Source organism: Parus major, chromosome 18, assembly GCF_001522545.3.
Source record: "Parus major isolate Abel chromosome 18, Parus_major1.1, whole genome shotgun sequence".
Lineage (NCBI taxonomy): Eukaryota > Metazoa > Chordata > Aves > Passeriformes > Paridae > Parus > Parus major.
Genome location: NC_031786.1, coordinates 7,024,902 through 7,048,839, shown reverse-complemented (window position 1 = coordinate 7,048,839; position 23,938 = coordinate 7,024,902). Strand labels below are relative to the sequence as shown.

The following is a 23,938-nucleotide window of genomic DNA, read 5'->3' as shown; positions in this document are numbered from 1 at the left end:
CAAGATGGCGGCAGCGCTCTCTGCGCATGCCCGGTGCGCGCCGCCGCGCCCATCATGGCGGCGCGGCAGTGACGGGCCGGGCGCGGTGGGAGCGAGCGGCGGTGCAGCTCCGGCGCGATGATCCCGAGCGAGGAGGTGTCGGCCCGCAGGAGGGAGATCGAGGACAAGCTCAAGCAGGTGGGATTGGGCTTGAGACGCGCTGCGGGCGCTGCCGGGGCCGGGGGCTGGGCCTGGGCCCGCAGCCCCCTGGCGTTGCCGGGGAGACGAGGCTGGGTCCGGAGGTCCTCACCGGGCCTGGGGGCGCCCCGAGACCCCTCAAGGCCTCGTCACCCTCCTCCGGGATTGGGAGCAGCGTCAGGTCCCCTTCAAGGCCGGTTTGCAGGCTCGGGGCATCTCTGCTCCCCACTTTGGGCCTGGGCTTCCCCTCTTCATTCTTGGGAGGATCAGTGGGCTCTCCCGTCAGGTTCTCGGGTGCAGCCTGTGAGACCAGCCCTGACAGGCTGCAATTCCCTCTCTGCCTGTGGCCTTTGGGAACTTAAAACCAGCCCCTGTGGGCTGCTGTTGTCCCCTCCACCCCCATCTGTGGGCTTTAATGATTTAAAACCAGCCCTTGGTGGCTGCTTTGCATTGGACACCTGAGTTCCCGGTGGATTTGGAAGCTGCCAGTGCAACAGCTGTGTTGTGCTCTAGCAGGGAAATACGTGTTCTGAGTCATTGTGTATCTGTGGAAAAGGTGTTAATTTTATATTGTGCTGATGCTCATGGCATTGAAGGGAAACGATGAATTCATAAACCTCTCATCATTACATGATGTGTCTCCACCTTGGGTTACTTGCTCTGATTTCTGTTAAGGGTTGGTAATATTAAAATGTAGTCTCAGAATCAGTATCAGACCAAACATGGCTTGCAGCAGAGTTTACAAGATTGGTAAAAACCTATGTGTAATGTTTAGTGGCTTAAACCTTAGTGTTCAGAATTTAAGGGTATTTTTTTATCTTACAGGAAGAAGAAACTCTGTCCTTTATTAAAGAGAGCCTTGAGAAGAGTGACCAGCTCACCAAGAACATGGTAGGGAGGTCCTAATGTTGGGCCTGGCTTTACTTTTTGTTAGATTTTTTAGGTTTATTAGTTTCCAAGGCTGTTGTTGTGTCCATCTGAGGGATGTGGAACAATGAACCACTTCGGGCTTCAGTAACTGGGTAAAGGGGAAACCTGAGAAATGCCTCAATGCTGAGCTTCTCTCCTGCTCTGCTGAGGGCTCAGATAATCTGCTGGCCTCATCTCTGCTACAGTCAGTCCTCTCTCTTGGGGAAAAGGTATTAAGAAACCTCAGACTAGTTTGTGCAATAGCATTGTGTGGTTGCTTTATAATTCAGGTTTTGTTTGGAGTTTTATTTTGTGAACATTCTGTGTAGAGATAAAAAGTAATTATTGTGTTATGATTGCTCATAAGCCCTCAGTTTATATACCGTGTCCAGTTTTGGTCTCAGTGCTGTAAAAGAGTCTTAGAGGCACCACCAGAGAAGTGTGGAAAGCATGACATAGGAGACAATCTTGTAGGAATTACCTTTTGGCCTAGAAAAGGTGTCTGAGGCACCCTTTTATGAGCTTGCTGTGGTTTTCCATCTGTCAGAAGCTCTATCACAATCCTCTTTAAAAAACCAAATATCTGTTGTGGAGAAGAAGGTTCCTACTAGACTGGTCCTTGTGCAGCTCCTGTTTGAGTCTCAGTGGTGTGGAGCAAAGGGACTGGTTTGTGCTTTTATTGCTCTTTTTACATGGGGCACCTCCAGGCAGTTCCTGTGGATTTAATTTTTTGTAGACTATCCTGTGAATAAAATTTTGCTTTTTCTTTATACTGTCTTGGAACATTATCTTCACTCTTTGCAAGCATTTAATTTGAGATTGGTCCATCCATATATGGTGATCTGTTTGTGATGGTTAATAAAAATCAGGATGCAGAGAGATGGAAACAGCTGCTGAGGAGCCATGGCAAATTAGTAGCAGAGCCCAAAAAGAAAAGCTGAAGTTCCCTGACTTCCCTGCTCTAACTCTTACCCCAGTCCATAGGAAGGAAGTCCACAGCTGTTGGTTTCTCTCTTGGTGTGTAGGTTTCAATCCTCTCCTCCTTTGAGAGCCGTTTGATGAAGCTGGAGAACTCCATCATCCCTGTCCATAAACAGACAGAGAACCTGCAGCGCCTGCAAGAGAATGTGGAGAAGACCCTGTCCTGTTTGGATCATGTCATCAGCTACTATCATGTGGCCAAGGACACAGAGAAAATCATCAAGGAAGGGTGAGTTGAGCAGATAGATCCTGCTGGGTGCTTCATCCTGTTGGATTTTTGAGATAGAGGTAGGGGAGCTGACTCCCTACATCCATGCTTGGTACCCTTCCCATGCTCTTTCCTTGTCCCCAGTCCACGCTGACTTGACCTTCAGCCATTTCCACAGGGCAAAGACAGCTCAGACTCTGCATTGGGATCTCTTCCAGATCTTGCAGAGGTGCTGCCTTAGCAATCTCCATGAGCACTGGTGTTTCTGTTTTCCTCTGCCCTTTTCCCAAAGCTTTTCCCTGCCCATTGAGGTTGTCACTGCATCCAGGATGTACCAGAGCTGTTCTGGAGTCTGGCAGGATGTTGGATAGCTCTTGTGTGGGGTATGCAGTTTCCTCTGTCTTCCCATCAGGGCCTGTCTGGGAGAGAAAAGCAAGGCTGAAAGTTGTGTGCTGCTCCATCATCAGTACTTCTGCACTTGCTGTGTGGGCTGGGTATCCTGCTGTGGCACTGAGTGCAGAAAGAAGAGAATTCCATGATCTCCTCCTAGCTGAAGAAAGGGGGATAGAGATTTCCCTTGTTATTTTTATCCTGAGTCTGGTCTGGTGCTTTCTTGTTACTTTGTTTGCTTCCTGGGGCACTACTTTTTATTTCTGGTTTTATTTTTAGCCCCACAGGGAGGTTGGAGGAATACTTGAATTGCATGGACAAAATCCAGAAGGCAGTGGAATACTTCCAGGACAACAATCCAGACAGCCCAGAGCTGAACCGTGTGGTGGGTGATGAACCTGGAACCTGTGGATGAGAGGGGGACAGACACAGCCCTGCTGCTTGTCCCCTGCTGGGAGAGGCTTCTGGTTTTCTGCTGGGGGAAGGTGATGTTTGGGCACAGCTGAAGGAATGATTGCTTTGGCTTCTGATTGAGCCTGTACTGGGCAGCATTTCTGCTCCTGGCATTTTGCTCTCTGTCTCTTGTGCCAGGAGGACTCTGAAAGCAGCTCTTGCACCTGTGCAGGGGGAGTTCATTGAACCTCCTCCTGATTAGCTCTTGTGAGTGCTTCAGCTGCTTGAGCAGAATGGGTGATCTGTTTAAATCCCACTTGAACAACTCCCAAGAATTTTTTTAATTTAATTCACTTTAAAAGTCTTTCAGATACAGGCGTGGTTGGAATTTGAAGCCTGCAGTACTTGACTGTGGTTAGGAAGGATGTTCTTATGCAAAAATACTCATGACTGACTGATTACAGAAGTCCTGTTCTGCTTCTGTCCTGCTGTTTTGTGCCAGAAATCCCTCTTTGAGCGGGGCAAGGAATCCCTGGAATCGGAGTTCCGCAGCTTGATGACACGACACACCAAGCCAGTGCCACCCATCCTCATCCTGGACCTGATCAGTGGGGATGAGGAGATGGACACACAGGAGGAGATGTCCCTGGAGCACCTCCCAGAGAGTGTCCTGCATGACATCATCCGCATTTCGGGCTGGCTGGTGGAGAATGGCAGGAATCAAGGTGGGTGGTGCTGCCTGCTGTTCCCTGTGGGCCTCTGGCAGGATGAGTGATGTCTTGGTGGCACCTTTTAGCTGAGTATTTCAGTCTTTCCAGCACCTGAAGATTCTGCTTTTCTTTGTAGAGAGACTGAAGCGATGGTTTGTCAGTTGAACAGAATGAGCTGTGTAAACAAAGCACAAATTATGTCAATGCAAAGTCTGTCCTGTAGCAAAAATCCACTGCACTTGCACCTGTAATGCCTTCAGATGAAGCTGCAGCTATCCAGTGCTCAGGTTTTATAAATGTGTATAAATGTATAATTTTTATAAATGTATAAAAGACACTGGGCATTTATTCTCATTTGGGAAGTATTTATGACCAGAACCCATTGTGTGAAATGTGATCAAGGGCAGGGGAAAAAGCAGCACAGACTTTCTTCACTCTGTACATGTCTTTCCTTTCCTGTTCTGCAGGATCAAGAACTGCCTAGTGCTTTATAGTCCTTTATTAACTTTTCCTTCAGGATTGAGTGACTTTGTAAACTTGAACAGGAAATGTGAACTTTCACATTCATGTAGCTCCAAGAATCAACCCCCACTTCAATGATTTACTCCTGAGGGGGGGATTACTGTGCCTACCAAGTATCAGGAACATCCTTAAAAGCTTCTTAAGAATTTTTCCATGATCAAAGGCAACTCATGCATACAGAGCATATTTTATTAGTCAGCTTGCATTCTGCTTTCAAATCACAAGCACCTCATTAAATTCCTGAGTGCCCTGAATCCTGAAAAGTGTGTAAAGTCTCTCTTGCTGGAAACAGAGCACTTGAATTGACAATGTCTTGCACAAATATCTCCTGTCAGTTCCAACACTTGGTAGTGGTGGAATTAATGTGTGTGGTGTGAGGGCTGGGAGATTGCAGGGGAAGGAAGAAGAAGTTTTTGGAGAAAATAGGAGAGGCTCTGAGAGGGAGGGATGCTGACTTGGGGTCCCACACCAGTGCTTGTAAGTCCATACAGGGGCACAAAGTTTCTTTTATATATATAAACATATAGTGTACTCTGTGTGCTTATAATCTCATTTTTACCTTGTCTCCTCAGATTTCATGACAGTTTACTTCCAAATCCGCTCTGTGCAGCTCGACCGCTCCATCAAGGGGCTGAAGGACCATTTCCGTAAGAACAGCTCTTCCTCTGGGGTGCCATATTCCCCTGCCATTCAGAACAAAAGGAAGGACACCCCCACCAAAAAGCCAATCAAGAGACCAGGTGAGTCCCTGAGGAGGGATCACTGCACTAGGTATTGACACATCTTCAGGTCTTCTCATTGCTGAGGTATCTCTGTGTCTAAAATGTGTTTTTAGGACATTTAGGGAGATTTTGGAGGTAAGCACTTCTCTGCTCTGGATTCAGCATTGGGATTACAGACTCTGTCTGTCTGTCAAGCCATCAGGGCTGTTCTCTGGGTGATGTAAAGGGAGCAGAGAGGCCCTGTGTACAGGGAGAGGAAAGGCTTTAACAAAGGAGATGAGTAAAAAAAGGCATGAGGGGACTGTAAAAGGATTTGATCTGAGAACACCTCAGATCAAATCCTCAGCCTTGGCATATGGAATATAGCCTGTGACACAGCAAATAGATAGCTCATATCTGATAAAGCACCTCACATCAGTCATTAGCTATGAATAAATTATTATTGTGCTAGAAAGCAAGAAGCCCCCAGGAGCTGAGATGGGGATTAGGTAGGTACTTACAAAAATGAGGTACAACATTGTCTGAAGTTTAGAAGGGCTCTTAAAGCTCTTGCCTCAGCCTGTGTTGGGAAGAGCTATGAAGAATGTGGCTGGTGGGTTATTCCTCCTCTCCTCACAATGCAGTTTTGCTGCATTTGGTGCTGCTGGTGAGGTTGGTCACTCTGGAGTTTGGGAGTGTAGGGCTGGGGTTCCCATCTCTGGAATGTGCCAACTAGTGGGAGCACAGCCAGGAGGGACAGCAAAAGCCAGCACAGGGATATTGATCCTCTGTGTCCCAGCACTCTGATCCCTCCTCTGTAACAGTCATCACATCAGAAAAGTTTCTATTTCTGTGGGTTTACCTGGCCAATACTCCCCTGTTTTGTCCTGTGTTATCCAAATAGTCTTAGTGGGTTCAGGAAAATAGTAAGAAATGTGGGTAGGGACTGAGGATGGGTGGGGTGGGGAAAGGGAGGAAGAAGAAATACCCATTTTAATTGTGTTGTGTTTATTTTTATAATCCTGATGTGAATGCAGTCCTCATCCCAGGTAATGTGTGTCTATGTGTGTGTGTGCTGGCCCTGGTGCTCACTCTCTTCACTTCTGTGTGTGGAGAGGCTTTGCTGGGCCTCTTCTTGCTACAGCAGAGGGTGTGCCTGGGATATTTGGAGAGGGAGGGCTGCCTGGGGAAGGCTGTGGCATCCAGACATCACCTGTGTGGTCTTCTAAAATCAATCTGTGCCATTGCTGCTGTGCTCTGGAGCTGTCCCTGAAAGCTGATGGAATTGGTTTGTGAATTTCAGTGAATTTTCCCCTGACAACAGAGAACCACCTGATAAGGCTCAGAGGCACTGAAAGGTGCTGGTGGGGATCTGTAGTTCAGCTGTGGGAAGCTCAGGTTGAAGATGCTTCAGATTTGGTTGACACTTCTCAGTTATCACCTGATTCTGAAAAGATTCCTGTGTTTTTATTGCTGTGAATTCAGCATGGTCAGCAAACATTTCTGAGCAGCCTGACAAGTGACAGTATCTCCCTTGTGCTCTTAGGTAAAGAGTTAGAGATGTGGGAGATTCTTTTTTTTATGGGCAAATTACTAAAAAGTCCTAGGGATGTTTTAAAAGAGTCTCAGATCTTGGATGCTCTCACAGAGAGGAGCCCACACAAGCTCCTACAAACAGGACTCCTCCAAAGTGGATGCATTTGGGCATGCAGAATTACTTGGCATGAGGAAAGTCTCAGCTGTAGATATACCAGAAGATTTTCATGTCTCTATATCAGTTCAATTGGATTTTGTGAGATGGAGCAGGTAGAGCATGGTCTGAATGCACTTATGAAGCTGATGGTGCATGAAGGAAAGTGTCTCAAGTGATCCATTGGGTTATTGTAATGTCAGGAAAAAATAGTGCTCATTTGTCTCCAGTCTTCTGTGAAGCAGAGAGAGAACCAGACTGTAGCTCTTGAAGGACAGTGAATGTTGAACCTCATACACCAGCCATCTCTTATGACTGCTGAATTGTACTTAAGTGAAATTAAAAATTGAGAAATACAGACTCTTCAGGCAGAGATTCACTGTTTTTTCTGCAGTTCCATTAGCTTTCAAGTACAGCTCTTGAGGTGGAGGTCTCACACCATCTTTTGCACTGGCACAGTGTCTCTCTTCAGAGCAAACAATATCTGGTGGTGTTTGTGTGCCCTGGGTTTAGCCTTTGTTCAGTTTGGACAAAGGCTTTTTTTCTGTTCTATTACTTTATTTCAGTAAGTAAAGCCAAGTTCTGCCAATCTGGGTTTCAGACAAGGGGGTTTTCTGACAGTTCCACCAAGAGACTTGATTTTTGTGGTCCATGAGGAAGAATATCCCAGTGCACACCCCAATGCACACTTTAACGTGTTGCAAGGGGTAAATAACAAACTAAATCTGATATGCTATAGCTTTTTTTTGCCACAAAACAAAGCACAAGAGAGGCTAAAGGGAAGGTGGGGTATTAGGGGCAGGGTAACAAGGCAGAGATAGCTCCAGGGACTGTGTTGAATTCTAGAGAACATGCTCCATATCCATATGTTGTTTCAGAGGGTCTTCATCTCTCTGTTCCTGTTTTGTCTGTTGATGTACCCTGTACTGTCTCCTGTTGTTACATCATGCAGTTAAAAATCTGACTGCTGGAGATGCTTCTTAAGCAGAGTTGTCTCCTTGTAAGTGACACTTGACAGGTCAAGTTGAGCTGATGATTTGTGGGCTTTTTCTGGTTTTAGTTTGCTGTTTGGAATGTCAGCACTCCCTCTCAGACAGCAGGTGTATTCAGGTTCCCAAATCATCCTGCTGCAAACATGTGCATAAAATAAAGTCTCTTTGTGATGCCTGTAGACTCTGTGCTTCCATTTGGCTTGAGAGCAGCAGGCAGCTCAGCAGCTCTGCGCTTTTGGGGAAGGATGGAGACACCTGGCCTGGCTGCCTACAAAAGCCAGAGGGCATTGTCTGGTTTCATGCAGATTCCTGCAGCTGGTGCTTGGGAAAAGAGGATGTGTTGCCCTCCTGCTTGGACAGAAAACTGTCCAAGTTTCTGAGTTGCATTTGCAAAAAATGTCTCATGCATGCCCAAACCCTGCTCTGTGGAACAACTGGGCTGCAGAAGCAAAGCTTTCAGGTGTTTTTTGACCTTTGGAGGCTATTTTCTGACTTCACAGGAGCTCCTTTCCAGTTTCCTTACAGCTCCAGTGAGGTGGTACCTAAGGCAGGTTGAGTGGCAGAATAAAAAGCCCATTCCTGTTTCCCAGACTGATCACTGCCTGGCTTGAATGTGATGTTTTCATTAGTAGCTGAAACACAGTCCCATTTCATTAGGGAGCTGCTTAATAGGGGAAAACAATCCTGGAACAAAAGCGTTTGGCTTTCACCAGAATCCATTAAAGCCTAATTATGATGCCAAGTCAGAGGGATCCAGCAGCACTGAAGTGATGCCCCTGGACACTGAACACTCGGTGTGTGTCAGTAAACACAGGTAATTGTGCTTATGCAAATAAAATGCAGCATAATCAGCTCCTGAAATTGAGAAAAATAGGAGGAAAAATTGAAAAAGCGAAGAAATCATCAAGGGCGGGCTTTGAAAACATCCCCTGCATACCTGTGGAGTGACAGCCTGCTGACAGCAGCAGCAGTTGTACTGTCTGCTTGGTTTTCATACCAATTCACCCTCTCTTTTTATTCCTTTGTATTTCCCCTCCCCCTAAATGCTTGCAGATGGGAAAGATGAAAGAACAGGTGGAAGAACAGTATTTGAGTTGAACTGCTCTGCAGCTGCTGGGCCGTGGGAGCAGCAGTAAGGAAGGGCCCTCCTTGCCCAGAGGAGCTTGCTGTTGTGCCCAAGCTCTTGAGGCTTCTGGAAGTAGCTAAGAATAAAGTGGAGATACGGGCTGTGAAGAGCATCAGGAGGCTTGGGGGAAGAGGCATAGCCCTTATTTGATCATATGGCAGAAGCTTGAGAGCAAATGCATCAGCCAGCAAGGGTGTGAGACTTCCCATTGCCCAGGTGTGGGTGGACAGGGGAGAAGTTCCCTGCTAGAAGAAAGTGTTCCATGGATATGACTATTTTCTTTCTTTACAAAGTGGTTAAGAACACTCTGACCTGGTAGAAGGACAATATTACCAATGAAATATTACAGTTTAGGAACCATGTTCTGTCATTTAGTAAGTGCACCAGGTTAAGGAAGTTCAGTAATTGAAGGAGAACTTCTCTCTCCTGTTCTCCCCCACTGTCTGGGGGACCTGAAGTTTCCTTTCCATTGCCATAAATCCCATTATGGGATGAAGCTGTCCTGCACCCCAGAATGTTGTTCCAGGGGTGTGCAGCAGTGTGTACTTGGGTTCCCTTCAGCATTTGGGCAGCCAGCACTCATTTCCAGGCTGCACTGTGGCTCACAGTTGGTGGTGGAAGTAGAGATCTTCTGCATGTGTGAAGTATTTATTACTTTATCGTGGAAGAACAATTCTTAATTTTGGCAGCAGAATTTTTATGTTTTTGGCTTCTTCATTTACTCACCCTGGTTCTGTTTCATTTGGGTCTCCTATAGAAACCCCTTCCACCTTCCCAAAACTTCCAGTTCCCTGTTGTGCAGGCAACAGCAAAACTCTGCTATGAGAGGGTGTCGGTGTGCTTGTGATAATTGTGGCTTGTTGCATGACAACTAACCTTTTAATGTGGAAACACTGCCTAGGCTTCAGTTGTCACATTAATGCCTTGTTTTGTGCTTTCCAGCTGTATATCCAGCACTGCCTTTTGTTCAGTTCTGTCTGGTTTTTGTGTGTTTAAAGTATAAATCTTTTAACCCAGTGTTATTTTTTTTCCATGGTTTTAATTGATTTGCAGTTCTTTAGAAGAGAAGTGTCTTGGGGATTAGGGTGGCTTAGTGCAAGTTACACATGGGTGGGCAGCATCCATTATTTTGGGATTCCTGTGATGGGAATTGCTACTGCAAAAAAAGCCCAGAGTTTGTTACCCCTTTACTGCTTCCTGTACCATTCCTTGTCTTGGCTCTGGGGCTCCTGATGGCTCTTTATTGATTATGCTCAGAAAATACCCCTCAGAAAGGCATCTCTTATTAAGTGACTGCAGTTGTGGCTCCAGGAGCAGGAAACATGTTGCCAGACAGAAATTGTCCATATGCAAAGCCCTGCTTCCACAGCTGAGGAAAAGCAGCAAACCTTGTGTGCTTGGATGCAGAGCACCAACTTCAATAGACCCACTACAGAGAAGGGAGCTTCATGCCTGCCCTTCTCTGGTTGTGTTTCCCACCCAGCCATACCATGCTGTGTCTCCAAACTGATTCTGTATCCCTGGCTGGAATTTATACCCCCAGCCTCAAAACAGGGAAACATTCTGGAAATGCCATTGTATCTGCAGACTTGGAAATGAGTTTGGGGTTCACGTTCCCGTGCTGAGCATCCTCATCGCTGCCCAGCATCCTCTTGCTGGGCCCAGGTGACTTGCTGGTGGAGGGCTGGTGTTCTGGGTTTGTTTTCTTTTACTCATTTTCTAGGTTTTCTTGTCTTTTCTCTCTGGTTCTGGTGACAGGCACAATCCGTAAGGCTCAGAACCTTCTGAAACAATACTCTCAGCATGGTCTAGATGGGAAAAAGGGGGCCTCTAACCTCATTCCTATGGAAGGTAATCACAGCTCAAGCTACTTCACCCTTGACTTTCTCTGTGTATCAGCCTTGCTTTCCCAGGTGGGGCTTCCATTACTTCAGTGCTTGGTGGACAGCACTGGATTGGGGAACCAAGGAGACGCTGGAGGGCCAAATTATTTTTTTTAAAATTTATTCTATTCATTCAGAATTTACTATCTGAATTTCAAAGTCTCCATAAGCATGAGTAGAAGTGGTGAGGAATGTTTCCTTAACACTAACCCACCCTAGCCACCTGGGTAATGGAAGCTCTGCTGACATCTGCTTGTGGTGTTCCTGTTCTCTATTCTTTCTGCCTGGACTTTGAGACATTCAGTTTTCTAGTGACCTTTCCAAACCTGGTGCTGAAGTGTTGGACCACAGGTAGCTCAGTGCATTGTGCCTGTACTTCTTCTCTGTGCAGACCTGCCTAAATGGTTGTCTCAAGTTTTTCACAACTCTACTCCTAGAGGTTGTGCCAGAAAAAGGAGAAGATGCTTCAAAGCATCTCTAAGACATTCCTGCCTCCTGCTATGAATCCATCCTAAGCAGATCTTTTCATCACCTCTGCTGTAGCCTGCTAAGCTCCAGATGGTGACTAACATCACTCATGTGGGGGAAAATCCTCATGCTGAGCAGGAGAGGGGCTTTAAATTTGGATTTTTAATGGCTGTGGGTAAAAATTGGACTCTGATGCCTGCAATCCCATTTAGAACATATGGCAGGAGGTTCAGAGGACTCTTGTGGTCCAAGGAACAACTTAACTCACACTTCTCATCAGGTTTCAAAGGGTTACTACCGCTACATAACCCAACAAAAGGATTTGGTCAGGAAGCATTCCCAGGACTGTAGGGAAAAAGCTATCCACCAGATCAAATAAGCCAGGCTTGAAGCAGCTTCCAGCCAGAGTGAGCATCCTTGCTGTGACCACCCAGGATAAATTGCGCCTTCTGTTTGTGCCAGCTGCCATCTCACTAGGTCATGAGCATGACTTACGCGTTAAGCACCTTTCCGATGCCCTGAGCGACAAGCACGGGCTGGCTGCGGGTAAGTACCGGGTTGGCACTGGGAACCAGTTGGTCCCCCCTGCTTCCCAGGGCTGTTCCTCTCTGTGGGCAGTCCTGAAGCATGAGCCTCCTCAGGCTAAGAAGCTCTGGCTCTTCTCAGTAGAATTCACTCCTACTAATCACACCCCCCACAAGCCCTCAGACAAGGAACCCAACTTTGTCCAACCCAAGGTCACCATGCTGGGGGACATTTTCCTGTAGGTGGCTGCTGGCCTGTTGGGTGCTGAGGCAAAGCAAGCAGGAAAGGGATCAGTGCAGCACACACTACAGTCTGTGTCCTCTGCTGACCAAAACTTTTGAAATATCAACCCAAGGGACCTGTCAGCATAGGGAAGAATTGGTTCTTTTTCCATCAAAAGTCTCTGGGAGGTGAGAAGCAGCAGCCTATAACTTAGAGAAGGCCTCTCTGTGTCATCTTGCTGTCTTGCAGGATGGGGTCTGTGTCTGTCCTGCAGACACATCCATCAGTGTTTGGCATGAGTTGGTGCTGTATCACTTCTCATGCCTACCATGTAGGATCTTTGATGGACCTTTGACTGAGACATTCATATTCTAGGACTCAGATATTTGCATTTGTATGCAGCATTGTGTGGCAGATAATTCACCTAGCTGTGCTGATATTTTTGCTTCATAGGATGTAAATGTTCATCAGCCTGGTTTTTATCTTTTTTTCTGCAAGTGGGAAGAAGCTGCCTTCCAGGACAGCCTTTATTTCCCAGAAATGTTGATGCCAAATGGCAGTTCTTCATCTGCATGATGGATGGAGATAAGGAATTCTAAAAATACCAGCAGAGATGTTGAATAATTCACCTCAGATCTTCCTGAGTTTAGTACTCTGTGTTCAAGCCCTTGATTAAATTTAGTCTGTATCCCAGAAGAGCTCCAAACTTCCCTTCTGTCACAAGGCTGGGAAGAGGTGGTGCCCTGATGTGAATTTCCTGAACTGCGGGTGACTTTTCCTGCCTCCTGCAGGGTACTCAGAGATTCCCACACACAAACCCAGGGCAAGAGTGATGAGAAGATGACTTTTGTTCTCACACATGGATGGGTGCAAAGCCAGAACCAACTTTCCCAGAAGAACCTCATGCTCTGTGTGTAAACCAAAGGCATCTTGCCCTTGCAGGGAGGGACGACGTCTTTGACATCGAGATCGACGCGTACATCCACTGCGTCAGTGCCTTTGTCAAACTGGCCCAGAGTGAATACCAGCTCCTGACAGAAATTGTCCCAGAGCACCACCAGAAGAAGACCTTTGATTCTCTCATCCAGGTCAGTTGAGTCTCTGTGCTTGGAAAGGATGCTGGCTTGTCCTCCAGGACTCGTTGAGGGAGCCATGGTCTGCACAGAGCCTGGAGAACAAGTGTTCAGAGTCCCTCACTGATACCACAAATGGCACATCAGCCAAATGGTCATCTGGAATGGGTGTCCTGCACTGAGCCCTTTGTGCTGCCTGGGCACAAGTCCTGTTCCTTCCTAGTGAGTCTCTGGCTTTGTTGCAGGAGTCACTGGATAATTTGATCATGGAGGGTGATAACATTGTGTCAGCTGCCCGGAAAGCCATCATCCGACATGACTATTCAGCTGTGCTCACAATCTTCCCCATCCTCAAGCATCTCAAGCAGATGAAGCCAGAATTTGACCAGGTCTTGCAGGTAAATGTGATGGGATTGAAGAGGGTGCTATGGATTGCATAATCTGGAGAACTTTTTGAAATGGGTTATCACAGTGGCTTTGAGCAAAGCCATGCTGCTTCTGTCCCCCAGCATGGACTGCAGTTACACAAGTGCACCTTGCTCCTTTCTGAGCTGGTGAACCAGCAACTCAGCATCTCTCAGCAGCAGCTCTTTTCAGTTCAAGTCCCAACCCTGATGGACCACCATGGCATCTTCCCTTTCTGCCTGGAGAATGTGGGATTTCGTGGGTTGATGGTGCTGTAAATACTCTTCTGGCATATGGGGAGCTGAGAATGAGATGCTGGGGTGGGGGTTGAGGGAGGGTAGGTGCTGGGTGGAAGTTCAGATACTATTTGTTTTCCTTTTCTGATCTATTGTGTGACTATTCTAGGGAACTGCAGCAGGCACTAAGAACAAACTGCCAGGGCTGATCACATCCATGGAGACCACTGGTGCAAAGGCACTGGAAGAGTTTGCAGACAACATTAAGGTAGGATTATCTTCAGTGGTCTCTGATCAGGCTTGGAAGAGAGTTTTGCAGCAAAACCCCTAGTTTAGCTTTCAGCTTTCCATGAGACCATGTAGTTTCTGACTGAAGCAGGAACTTGCTGGATTGCTTGGGACAGTCAAATAGCAAATGCTTGGTGCTGGTTTCAAACACAGAAGGCCTTTGCCTAAGGTCCTTGACAGGCATGCTACAAGTAATTTGACATGAGCATCCAGGCTTCTACAGATACCAAGTCTATCTCAGAATTAATCCTATTTAAAAAGAAAGGAAAATTGCTGCCTTGAAAATTTTCAAGGACTCATGTTTAGCTGTTCCTTTTTAAGGTGGGCATGGTGAATGGTAGGTGAGTGAAGGTGTAATGGTCACAGGCTGAACAGAACCCTGAGGTTCTGAGTTGCTGATGCCTGGCAGCTCTGCTTTCTGAGCACCAGGAGATGGCACTGCAAGAGCTGGGCCTGAGGGTGTTGGGAGTGGCTGGATGAAGAAGCCTTCAGCTCACTTGTAGCAGCAGTTGTATTGTAGGTGTCTCCCCTTACATGCTCACTTTATGTCTCTCTCTTCCCTTTTTAGAATGATCCAGACAAGGAATACAACATGCCAAAAGATGGGACAGTTCACGAGCTCACCAGCAATGTATGTGATGATGATTTGAACTCTCCTTTGTGGAAAACAGCTTCTGAAGGAGTTTTAAAAACAGCAGTAGGGCAACTTCCTAAATTAAGGTGTCTTGGCATTAACAATTATACAATTACCTGGTTTCCATGGCAGGATGAGCTGGTGGCCCCTGCTCAGCCATGACAGGACTGTGTGGGGAAAACTCAGCAGTTCAGAGGAGTGTAGTGATTTGTTTCTTGAATTCCTGTAAATGTGGGGTGACACGTGGTTCTTCACAACCCTTAATAGCAAAGCACAGGAGATGTAATGTTGGTTGCTCCTAAAATCCCTCCCTTGCTTCCAGGCCATCCTTTTCCTACAGCAATTACTGGATTTCCAGGAGACAGCAGGTGCCATGCTGGCATCACAAGGTACGTACATGCATGGGTCTTGCTCAGGCATGCAGTTCCTTCATCAGATTCCCTGGACATCTTCCCTGAAGTAGCCAAACCTCAATATGCACTGTGAGCTTGTTCTCCTGTCCTTCACCCTGTGGTTTGTCTTGTCCTCCCATCTGCCTTGACCACATAGTTGATTATCTGGAGAACTCCAAGGGATGCAGAGTTCCCTGCAGGCCTTCCACACATGCTCCTGGCAGGTACAATAAGGAGGGTGTTTGCTGCTGGTTACTCTGAGAGAGGATTCCTGGGTCATTTAGCTCCAAGTCTGGCCCTGGCCTGGTGCTGTGTGACTGTACTGGAGTGAGGGTGGCTGCTCCAGCTTGGCTGTGTTGTGAACAGCATCATCCTCTGCTCAGAGTACAACAGCAGCAGCAAGAATCTCCTCAGATTCAAGACATGGGCAAGCTGGGACTCTGGAGCCATTTGTGCATCCTGTCAGGGAAAAAAGTTTTAGCTCTGCTCTCCAGACTGCAGAGAAGACTCACTGCAGAAATAAAAGCATAGATCCGAAGCTGAGAGCTGCTCATGTAGCAAGGTGGTGCTGCTTTTCAGCTGGAGTGAGATTCTTGGTTCTGTGCAGAGCAGCTGCAGCTCCAGGCTCTTCAGAGAGCTCTTGGCCTTGGCAGCTTGTGCTTTCAAGGAGGTTGGAATAGAGCAGACTGGAAATCCAGGAAACACAGGGCCCTGAGGAGGCACAGACTGGAGAGGGTTAGAAGAAGAGGTAGGAAGAAGCTTAGAGCTTCCTCCAGACTGTTACCTGCAAAGTTCTGTTTGGAAATTTTTGCTAATTCTAAATCAACTCAAAGTAAGATGTCTCTGCTTTTGCCCCATCTCCTCTAGCTGCTGCCTTGTGCCTTTTCCATTTGCAAGCTCAGTGTGCTCAGACCCTTCTGGGCCTTGGCTCTCTCTCTTTGGCCAAAGAAGTGTAATTTTTCTTGGAATAATCAACTCTTTCCCATGTTGTCCCCTGAATGGTGATGTCAGCACTGTTGGGAAGTCTTGGAATGTTGTCTGCAGTGAGATCTGTCTTGGCTGATTGAAAAGTCAGCATAGATTTGGGGTAGCTTTGCCTTGAAAGCGGGTTTGGACTGATTTGGAATCAGGTGTTACGCTAAATACAACCACTGACAATGCAAACAATGTCTCCAGCAGGGGAAGGAGGTTGGACTCTGCCTTTCCTCTGTGATCTCCATTCCATTTGTGGCCTTGGAGGGACTCCTGCCTGCTCTCCTGTGCACCTGCCTGTGGCTGCTCTGTGTTAATATCTGCTTTGTTCTCAAAGGAATGGTGGTCTCTAACCTGTCTTTTTGCACTTTTTCATTTCTTTTTCTCTCTCATCCCTCCCCTATTCTCTCTGCTCTGCCTAATCTCTGTAGTTCTTGGGGACACATACAATATTCCTTTAGATCCCAGAGGTAAGCAAACTTACCCACACCTACCTGTTCATACTGCCTTGGACCCTGGTGATGTATGTTAATTCTTTATCCTCCAGCAGTTGTAAATAAATTAACACATAATTGAAAAGGGAGAAAACGAGAGGGTAAATAATCCTTGCCAGTGGGCTGGAGAGAATAGGGAGGGCTTGTCAGCAGCAGACAATGAGGGATGCCACAAGAGCTGAAAAAGGCTCAAGACACTCTGATGGCACTGAATCTCTTTGGCACAGGTAGCAGATTGGCCCAGCTGGTGTCATGCTTTATCCCAAGTGCACTCAGCTCCTTATTGTCCAGCTCCCAGCAACAGGAGCCTGAGGCCTTTCCCATGGGGTGCTCGGACCACCCGAGCTAGGTCTGGCTGCCAAACTCTCTGGAGGGGGCAGAAGGAGGTGGCCACCCCACGTGTCTTGTGGGCCCCATGCCCACAAGCCCTCGAGGGCAGAAAGGCATCTCCAGAGGGGCTTGTGCCAGCCTGGAGTCACTGCTGCCTGTAGGGGCAGCTTCCCATGCTGGCACAGCCCTTCCTAGAGCCAGGCAGGCCCTGTCAGCAACCATGGGGATGGCTGAAGCTTTCCAGAGCCCTTCTGCTTGTTTCAATTACTCTTGTGTGCTTGCTGTTAACAGCTCCAGCTCTTTGTTCTCTGATTGCCAGTTTCTAGTGCTTACCAACCCTTTTCAGGTTGGGAGGAAGGATGGGGGGAGGAGTTTAATGACTTTCTGACCAAAAGTATGTTCCCTGAGCACCTGGGAGGAAAGGAGAGATTTCTGACGAGTTGCTCCACACTTGATGTGGACACAGGGATGGAGGGTGCAGAGCTCTTGCCCCCTCACCCAGGATGAGCTGCTGACAGTGGGCTCTGAAGCAGGAGCTGATTTTACTGTCACTGGGTGCTAATTCCATAGCAACAGGGATGAGGCTTGTTGGAATAGAGGCAGGCTGACCACACAGCCCCCCTCTTCCCAGGGCATGTTAACTGGCCTAAGACTTTCCTTTTCAGAGACCAGCTCCTCAGCCAGTAGCTACAGCTTAGAGTTCAGCAGGCGGCTGCTGAGCACCTACATCTGTGAGTATGCACACCTTTGATGCCTTAGGATTTCAGCTTTAGTATTTTTCATATATTTGTAATCCTGCAATTCTTCAGTGTATAACTAAACCCCATATAAAGTGTTAGCTACTGCTTTCCCATTTTGGTCAGACAAAACAGTTCCTCTCCAGGCCTGGGAATCAAGGATACCTCACTATCTCAGGCCCTGAGAAATGTAAACAAAAGTGAGTTGGGGAGGAGCAAACTTGGGGTAAATGACTTCATTACTTGAAGCTGTAATTGGAAGATTAACCCCCACTATGCAAATGGACCAAACTTATAAAAGTATGAAAACCTGTGACCCATCATCCATTTTTGGGTGTAGCCCCTGGGGGGGCTTCTTCTGCTTGAGATGTATCTGAAGGCCCTTCAATAAGTATAACTTCTTTTTATTCTCTTAATTTTGTCTAGACTCTGCTTCTAAGTAGCCCCTAGAAGGCATCACTTTCCTACTTCTTCCCTGTGGACACACCTTCACAGGGCTCATTCCTGGGTGAAGAGCACAGGCTGTGTCTCTTCTCCATGTGATCTTTCCAAATTTGTGCTGGTCTGATGGGAGGGATGAAAAAAGGGTCAGACTGGGAGTTTGGCTGTTAGAGTAGGACAGGACAAAGCACAGGGCAGCAGCTCTGTACCACAGAGCTGTTCCCTTAAACCATTGTCACCTTCAACCTCATGAAGGCTCCCAGCTGCCAAGGGGGAGTTTAAGAAAGTGAGATCAGTGATTGCTCCTTGTGTTACAATGGAGATCTCAGAAGCCTTCAGCTTGTGAGACCTGAGCTTTAATTGTGGCAGGTTCTGGGAGTTCTCTGAACCCAAAGTGCACATCCATTGCCAAGGCATGGAAGACAGTAGTTTGCAGAGAGGCTCTGGTGACTTGCTGAAGAAAAATCTATGTAAGGACTGTTAAGTGATTGTAGCCTTTGTGCAGGCAGTCAGGCCTGTGCTGTTCACTTTGCTGTGGGCCCACAGCTTGGTTTGCTTTGTCAATAATAAGAGGTTTCAGTGCAAAACTTCTTGCTCTGTGTTTTTCCCTCTTTAAGGCAAAGTTCTGGGCAACCTGCAGCTTAACCTGCTTAGCAAATCCAAGGTTTATGAAGACCCAGCTCTGAGTGCCATTTTTCTGCATAACAACTACAACTACATTCTGAAATCTCTGGAGAAGTAAGTGTGTGTCTTGAGTGAATCTCCCTCAAGTCCAAGGCTGACTGGATGGTTTTGGAGCAGAGCTCTGCATTGAGAGCATTTACTTGCTAGCCTGTCTCATATCTGCTTTTTCTTCCATCCTTGAAACTGCCTCTTATAAGGTTTTGCAGTATTATAAACATTACCTGAGAGTAGAAGATAAAAGCATTAGAAAATGCCTTAGGTTTTAAAGAATCCTTTGATCTCAGGAGGATTGAGGATTTGGCTTTGGAAAGTAACTCAGAGTTGCTTCGGTCTCCCAGTTTGCACGTTTCAAGGAGAATTTTGTTCCTTGTGAAGGGCTGAGAGGAACTTTGTTGATGGGGGGTTGAAATTCTGCCATCCTGAGAGCAGCTGGCTCAGGTGCTTCCTCAGGTTTCCTGTCCTTCCAGGTCTGAGCTGATCCAGCTGGTGGCTGTGACACAGAAGACAGCTGAGAGGTCCTACAGGGAGCTCATTGAGCAGCAGATCCAGACCTACCAGCGTAGGTCAGTGACACCCTCTGCCTCTCCCTTGCTTTTGTCACTCTGGGAGCTCTTTGGGAGCCAGTGCTGCTGGAGCAGTGGGAGAGATTCACCTAAACCAGAAACCTGTCTAAAACCAAAGCAGAGTGTTTTTTTGTTTCCAAGCAATTCATCCAACTTGGGTCACTGTGGGAAGTTTTGCTGTGTGTGTTGTCTGAGTTGGCCTTTGGGGGATGACAGAGGTGCTCTGGTAAAGGTGTGAGTAACTCTTTGCTTCTCTCCTATCTCATTGCATATGCAGCTGGTTGAAGGTGACAGATTACATCTTGGAGAGAAACCTGCCTGTCTTTCAACCAGGAGTGAAGGTGAGAGGATGGGCAAAGATGGGCTTGACATGACAGAAGTTGCCAGAAACATCATCTCCTTTGTCATAAAAAATTCTCAAAAACCTTCTTTCTATTTCATGCCAGTATCACTCTGCAGAGTGAACACTGGCTGGCACAAGTGGACAGCAGCAGTGCCTTCTGATCTGCCCTGCCCTGGATTCATCCAAGTCTTTTAATCTTTGCCTCCATTCTTACATCTTCACCTGAGCAGCTGCCTCTGTTTTGGATTTTCAAAACCCTGAGACCTTTCCTTTCCCTTGGAAAGGGCTGGAAGCATGAAGAAGTCTATTTTATGTCAATTATCCTTGTTAAACCTACTTCAGCTGAATGTAGGGTGTGCTGCTCTTTGTGTCTCTCTCCTCACTGCTGTAGGAGAGGGAATCCAAACCAAATACTGGATATTGCTGAGGTTGGATGGGGAGTTGGGGGCAAAGATTGGTGTTGGGTATTTATTTCTGGAGATAAAATAAGATCCTTTCCCTCCTTGTTGCAGCTCAAGGACAAGGAGAGGCAGATGATAAAGGAGCGCTTTAAGGTAAGGAGGTGTGGATGGAGTCAGGACATCCCCTGGTTGATTGGAACTCACAGATCTGCCTGAGGAGGAGACCTCTTGGTGATCAGCAGGGGAGGGAAAGAGCATCAGACTCAGTGTGGAGATTGCAGATGGGATGCTGACTGAGTTTCTCTCTGGACAGGGTTTCAATGATGGGCTGGAGGAGCTGTGTAAGATCCAGAAGGCCTGGGCAATCCCAGACATGGAGCAACGGGACAAAATCTGCCGGGCACAGAAAACTATTGTGAAAGAGACCTATGGTGCCTTCTTGAACAGGTGAGACCTCCTGCAGCACTGTCCTCTCCCCTTTGGGTTTACTGAGATCTTTGGGGCCTTGGATAGTCTGAACAAGCCACTTTTCTATTGTCCTGTCTTAGCTTCTCTACTTTGCACACTCAGACATGCCCAAGCAGACCTTGAGTATTTTTAGACATCTGCTGTCACCCCGATTCCTTGGTCAGTGAGCACAAAGTCCTGAGCAACCCTGGGCTGCTGATGTAAAACTTGTGAGGCCAGTTGTAACCAGGTCACTTGCTCTATACAGGATATTCTGTCACATTCAAGAGGGGTGTGCTGGAGTGGAGCTGATTTGTGACAGAGGAGGAGCCAGTGGATCTCTTTGCTGTGTTCCAGTTGTTTGTCACCTCTTTTCTTTTGCAGATATGGCAATGTGCCCTTTACCAAGAACCCTGAGAAATACATCAAATACCAGGTGGACCAGGTGGGGGAGATGATTGAGAAGCTGTTTGACACATCAGCATAAATTTCCAGCTGTTGTGAACTCTCCAGCTGCCAAGTACAAGCCACTGCTCTCTCAGCAGCCCTTGGGACTCCCTTCCCTTCTCCCCTGCCCCATTGTGGTGGGCAGGGTGTTATACTTGTATTTATCAGATTTATAAACCTGTGGAAACACTAAGTCCTGACTGTCTTTGCTCTGGATCCATGGGATAAAGCAAAGTCTGCCCTGTGGGCTCCTGTATTGGCACATCCACCTCACCTGGGTTTGTGTTAATGCCTTGATGTGCAACAGACATGGGGGGTGTGTTTAAAAACAAAAAGAAAGAAAAATACACAACAAATAAAAACCCTGTATAGGTGTACCACCCTTCTGTTAAGGGCAGGAGGCTGTGAGCTCCAAATGGTGCCACCTGCTTCCCTGATGGGTTTTGGGAATCTCAGTTTTGTAGAATCCCAAATTATTTTTACATTGTCAATCTCAACTGTTATTTCATTCAGTGGTAGAGCTCAATGCTGATTCTGGGGGTTTGGGGGTGCCTGGCAGGGCTGCAGTCCAGTCTCCTACAGGGGTGTTTCACCCCAAACCCAGACCTGTGTCAGTGCTCTGTTCCATGTGAGGGTGATGGCAGGGCCTGGACCTGTGACAGAGCAGTGGAAGCAGAGGGAGCTCCATGGTGGCCTGGCTGTGTGCTGCTCTTTATTGATCTGAAGCAAAGTAAGTGTTCCCATAGCAATTTCCACTCAGTGCCTTCCTCCCACCCCTGTTTTTCTTTGTCTCCTGTCTTCCTATATCTGATGCATCTCTTCCCTGCAAGCAGCCAAGCCCATTTGCTTTGTTAAAGCCATGGGCATCACATGAAGAGCAAGTGCTGCTCTCCCATGTGCCTTGGAGCAGTGCTGGCAGGCTTTGATATGGACTCTGACACTTTGCACCAAGGCTTTTCGGAGCATTAGAGCACCTGTGTTTTATCTGTGGTCTCTGGCCAGGCATTTCCTGCTCCACTCTCCCTCTCTCCTGCTGCCTGCTCTGTTGTTTGCCTGTAACAATTGAAATACAGGGTTTCCATAGGGCGAGGAGCACTCACAATAGCTGCTGCTTTGCAGTTTGGAGTAAATCCATCCTTCACCTGAGCAGTGTTTACAGCAGTGTTTGCTGGTGTCTGAATAGCCTAGCAGTGGAAGAGCTGTTGGATGTTAGAACCTGGATGTGGCTGTGTCTCCTCAGACAGGTATTCCTCAGGTACAGCTCCTGCCCTTTCTGAACCCCTGACCTCTTCCTCAGCCTGGTGTAGCAAATGCCTGAAAAACAGCAGTTTTGACAGGCTCATCCAGCCCAGAGCTGGACCACAGTGTGAGTTCAAGTCTTGACCACTGCACCTGACTGTTTTTATGTGTCTGACCATGCAGGCTCACAGTGCCAACACAAGGTTTCTCCCTGCAGAAACCTTCCTCCTGCTGTCAAATCTCAAATGTCTGTGGAAACCTGAAATCTTGTACTTGCTGTTTCTAACCTCTGCCAGATTCAAGAGCCTCTGGAAGCCAGCAGGCGCCAGACAGTGTTTTATACATAAGCAGAGCTCTGCTGACTTGTGTTTGATGCAGTGTTGAGTCTGCTGGATACACACCCTGACATTGACCAGAAGGAGCTGGATTCCATCTTTCTCGATCTGTTTCTGACACCGCAGCAGTCCGATGTGAATTTCTTTCTTGAGGAGAGTGCATGGAATTCATGCTGAGCTGTAAAACATGTTTTATTGCAGCTGATCCCAGGGTGAGACAGTTCACCCTGAACAGTCACAGGGAAAGCCAGAAGATGGGAGGGGGAGCTTTGCCTGCAGCTTTACTGGAGCACCTGAGCTTTAGTGTGCAGGAGCTGAAATCCTCCCTGACCTGATGATTTGGTGCCAACCAGAGCCAAAAAAAATGCATGAGATCATTCAAGGGTCTCAGAAAGGGCCAAATCCTGTTCTCCAGAGGCTCTGGGAATGTCTCTGCATGGCCCCCACCAAAAGAGGCCTTTCTAGGCTTTGCTGTCAGCCTGTTGCTCCAGGAAAGATGTACCAGACCAGGGCTGGGGGGAAGATGCAGCCAGAGATGGGATGCAAAATATCCTGCTCCCTTCTGGTCACTCCATTACCAGCACCAGTAGCTGACTGCATTGTTTCTACCCAGGGATGCCCTGGCTGCATCTGGAGGAAGGAATGGGGGTAAGAGGCTGCTGGGGCCTGAGAACTGGGCTTGGTGATTGATATCTGTGCAGTGAGGAGGAGCTGGAGATGGCGATTCCCTAGGGGAACAGGCAACTTCTGCTGCTCCCAGCTGGGAATCAAGACCCTAATTTCTCTGAGTTAAAGGGAAAGCTGAGCCACCTAGTCCCTGTTCCCTAAATCCAGCCTCCCACTCAGCCTAGCTCTAAGCATTCCCTCACTGTCTGCCTCTCCCCTGCAAAGGGAATGAATGTGGGGAGACAGACCTGCTTTGGGAGCAGCAACAGGTTTTTTCCACGTTTTTTGAGCCACGCCTTCCTCAGGGTGGGAGCGGGGGAGCCTCCAGGCTGAGCTGGTGTCCAACACTGCAGCGCCAGGGGAGGGCTGCGTGTGCTCCTTGGCTTTTTATGGTAAGGAATGTGTTTGCAACATGTTAATTAAGAACGACCATGGCAGCCAGCACAGTCTGACCCTCTCACAGATGAGCCCTTCACGCCCCTCTAAGAGCTGAGAATGGAGCCTGGAGTCGTGCTGAGACCATGGCAAGGGGCCACAGATGAGGCTGAACCCCCTCTGCTTCCCCCCTTTGCTTCCCCCAAGGCTCCTGTGGGGTTTGACACCATTCCCTCACCTCCCGTTCTGCCCTGACCCAGGGAACCTGTGTCTGATTTCCAAGGATTTGGGGCCAGAGCCTCATTTTGATGTTTTTTATTTTTTAGTGGCCATGCTGGGGGTGATGCCAGGGTCTGGGGGTGCTACCTGCTGCCTCCTCAGACTGGAGAGCAAATTTGTCAGAGTAAGTATTTGAAAACAAACCCACAAATCAAAATAACTTCTCTAACCCTAGTGATAAATCTGTTTGGAAAGTTCACACTTACTGAGGTTTCAGGCAAGAGTTTCTCATCACCCTGCCCACTCTTGGGCTTGATGGG

The 23,938-nt window shown here is 47.6% G+C and overlaps 1 protein-coding gene across 28 annotated transcripts; it reads left to right on the top strand.

Annotated features, from left to right (window-relative positions):
- EXOC7 (exocyst complex component 7) lies at nt 1-20,977 on the top strand. Of its 28 annotated transcripts, none has more exons than XM_015645882.2 (22): nt 1-177; nt 1,003-1,068; nt 2,112-2,296; nt 2,945-3,050; nt 3,561-3,783; nt 4,863-5,030; nt 6,029-6,040; nt 10,558-10,650; nt 11,628-11,696; nt 12,840-12,985; nt 13,216-13,368; nt 13,781-13,879; nt 14,468-14,530; nt 14,856-14,922; nt 16,329-16,367; nt 17,387-17,452; nt 18,517-18,637; nt 19,051-19,146; nt 19,424-19,487; nt 20,002-20,043; nt 20,204-20,337; nt 20,722-20,977. In XM_015645882.2, exons 1-22 carry the CDS (start codon nt 118-120, stop codon nt 20,822-20,824), a joined length of 2,175 nt encoding a protein of 724 aa, XP_015501368.1. In that variant the 5' UTR covers nt 1-117; the 3' UTR covers nt 20,825-20,977. The 28 variants fall into 28 exon arrangements, with proteins under 28 accessions (XP_015501368.1, XP_015501364.1, XP_015501366.1 ...); XM_015645878.2 differs by having other exon boundaries at nt 11,613-11,696; XM_015645880.2 differs by having other exon boundaries at nt 6,017-6,040.
- The last annotated feature ends 2,961 nt before the right edge of the window (nt 20,978-23,938 follow it).

What these genes read in the sequence shown, in the direction of transcription:
- EXOC7 (XM_015645877.2), top strand. Translation starts at nt 118, where the DNA reads ATGATCCCGAGCGAGGAGGTGTCGGCCCGCAGGAGGGAGATCGAGGAC. An exon ending in GAGAAAATCATCAAGGAAGG is followed by an intron (nt 2,297 to 2,944) that starts GTGAGTTGAGCA and finishes TTTTATTTTTAG; the next exon opens with CCCCACAGGGAGGTTGGAGG. An exon ending in TTCACGAGCTCACCAGCAAT is followed by an intron (nt 14,531 to 14,855) that starts GTATGTGATGAT and finishes CCTTGCTTCCAG; the next exon opens with GCCATCCTTTTCCTACAGCA.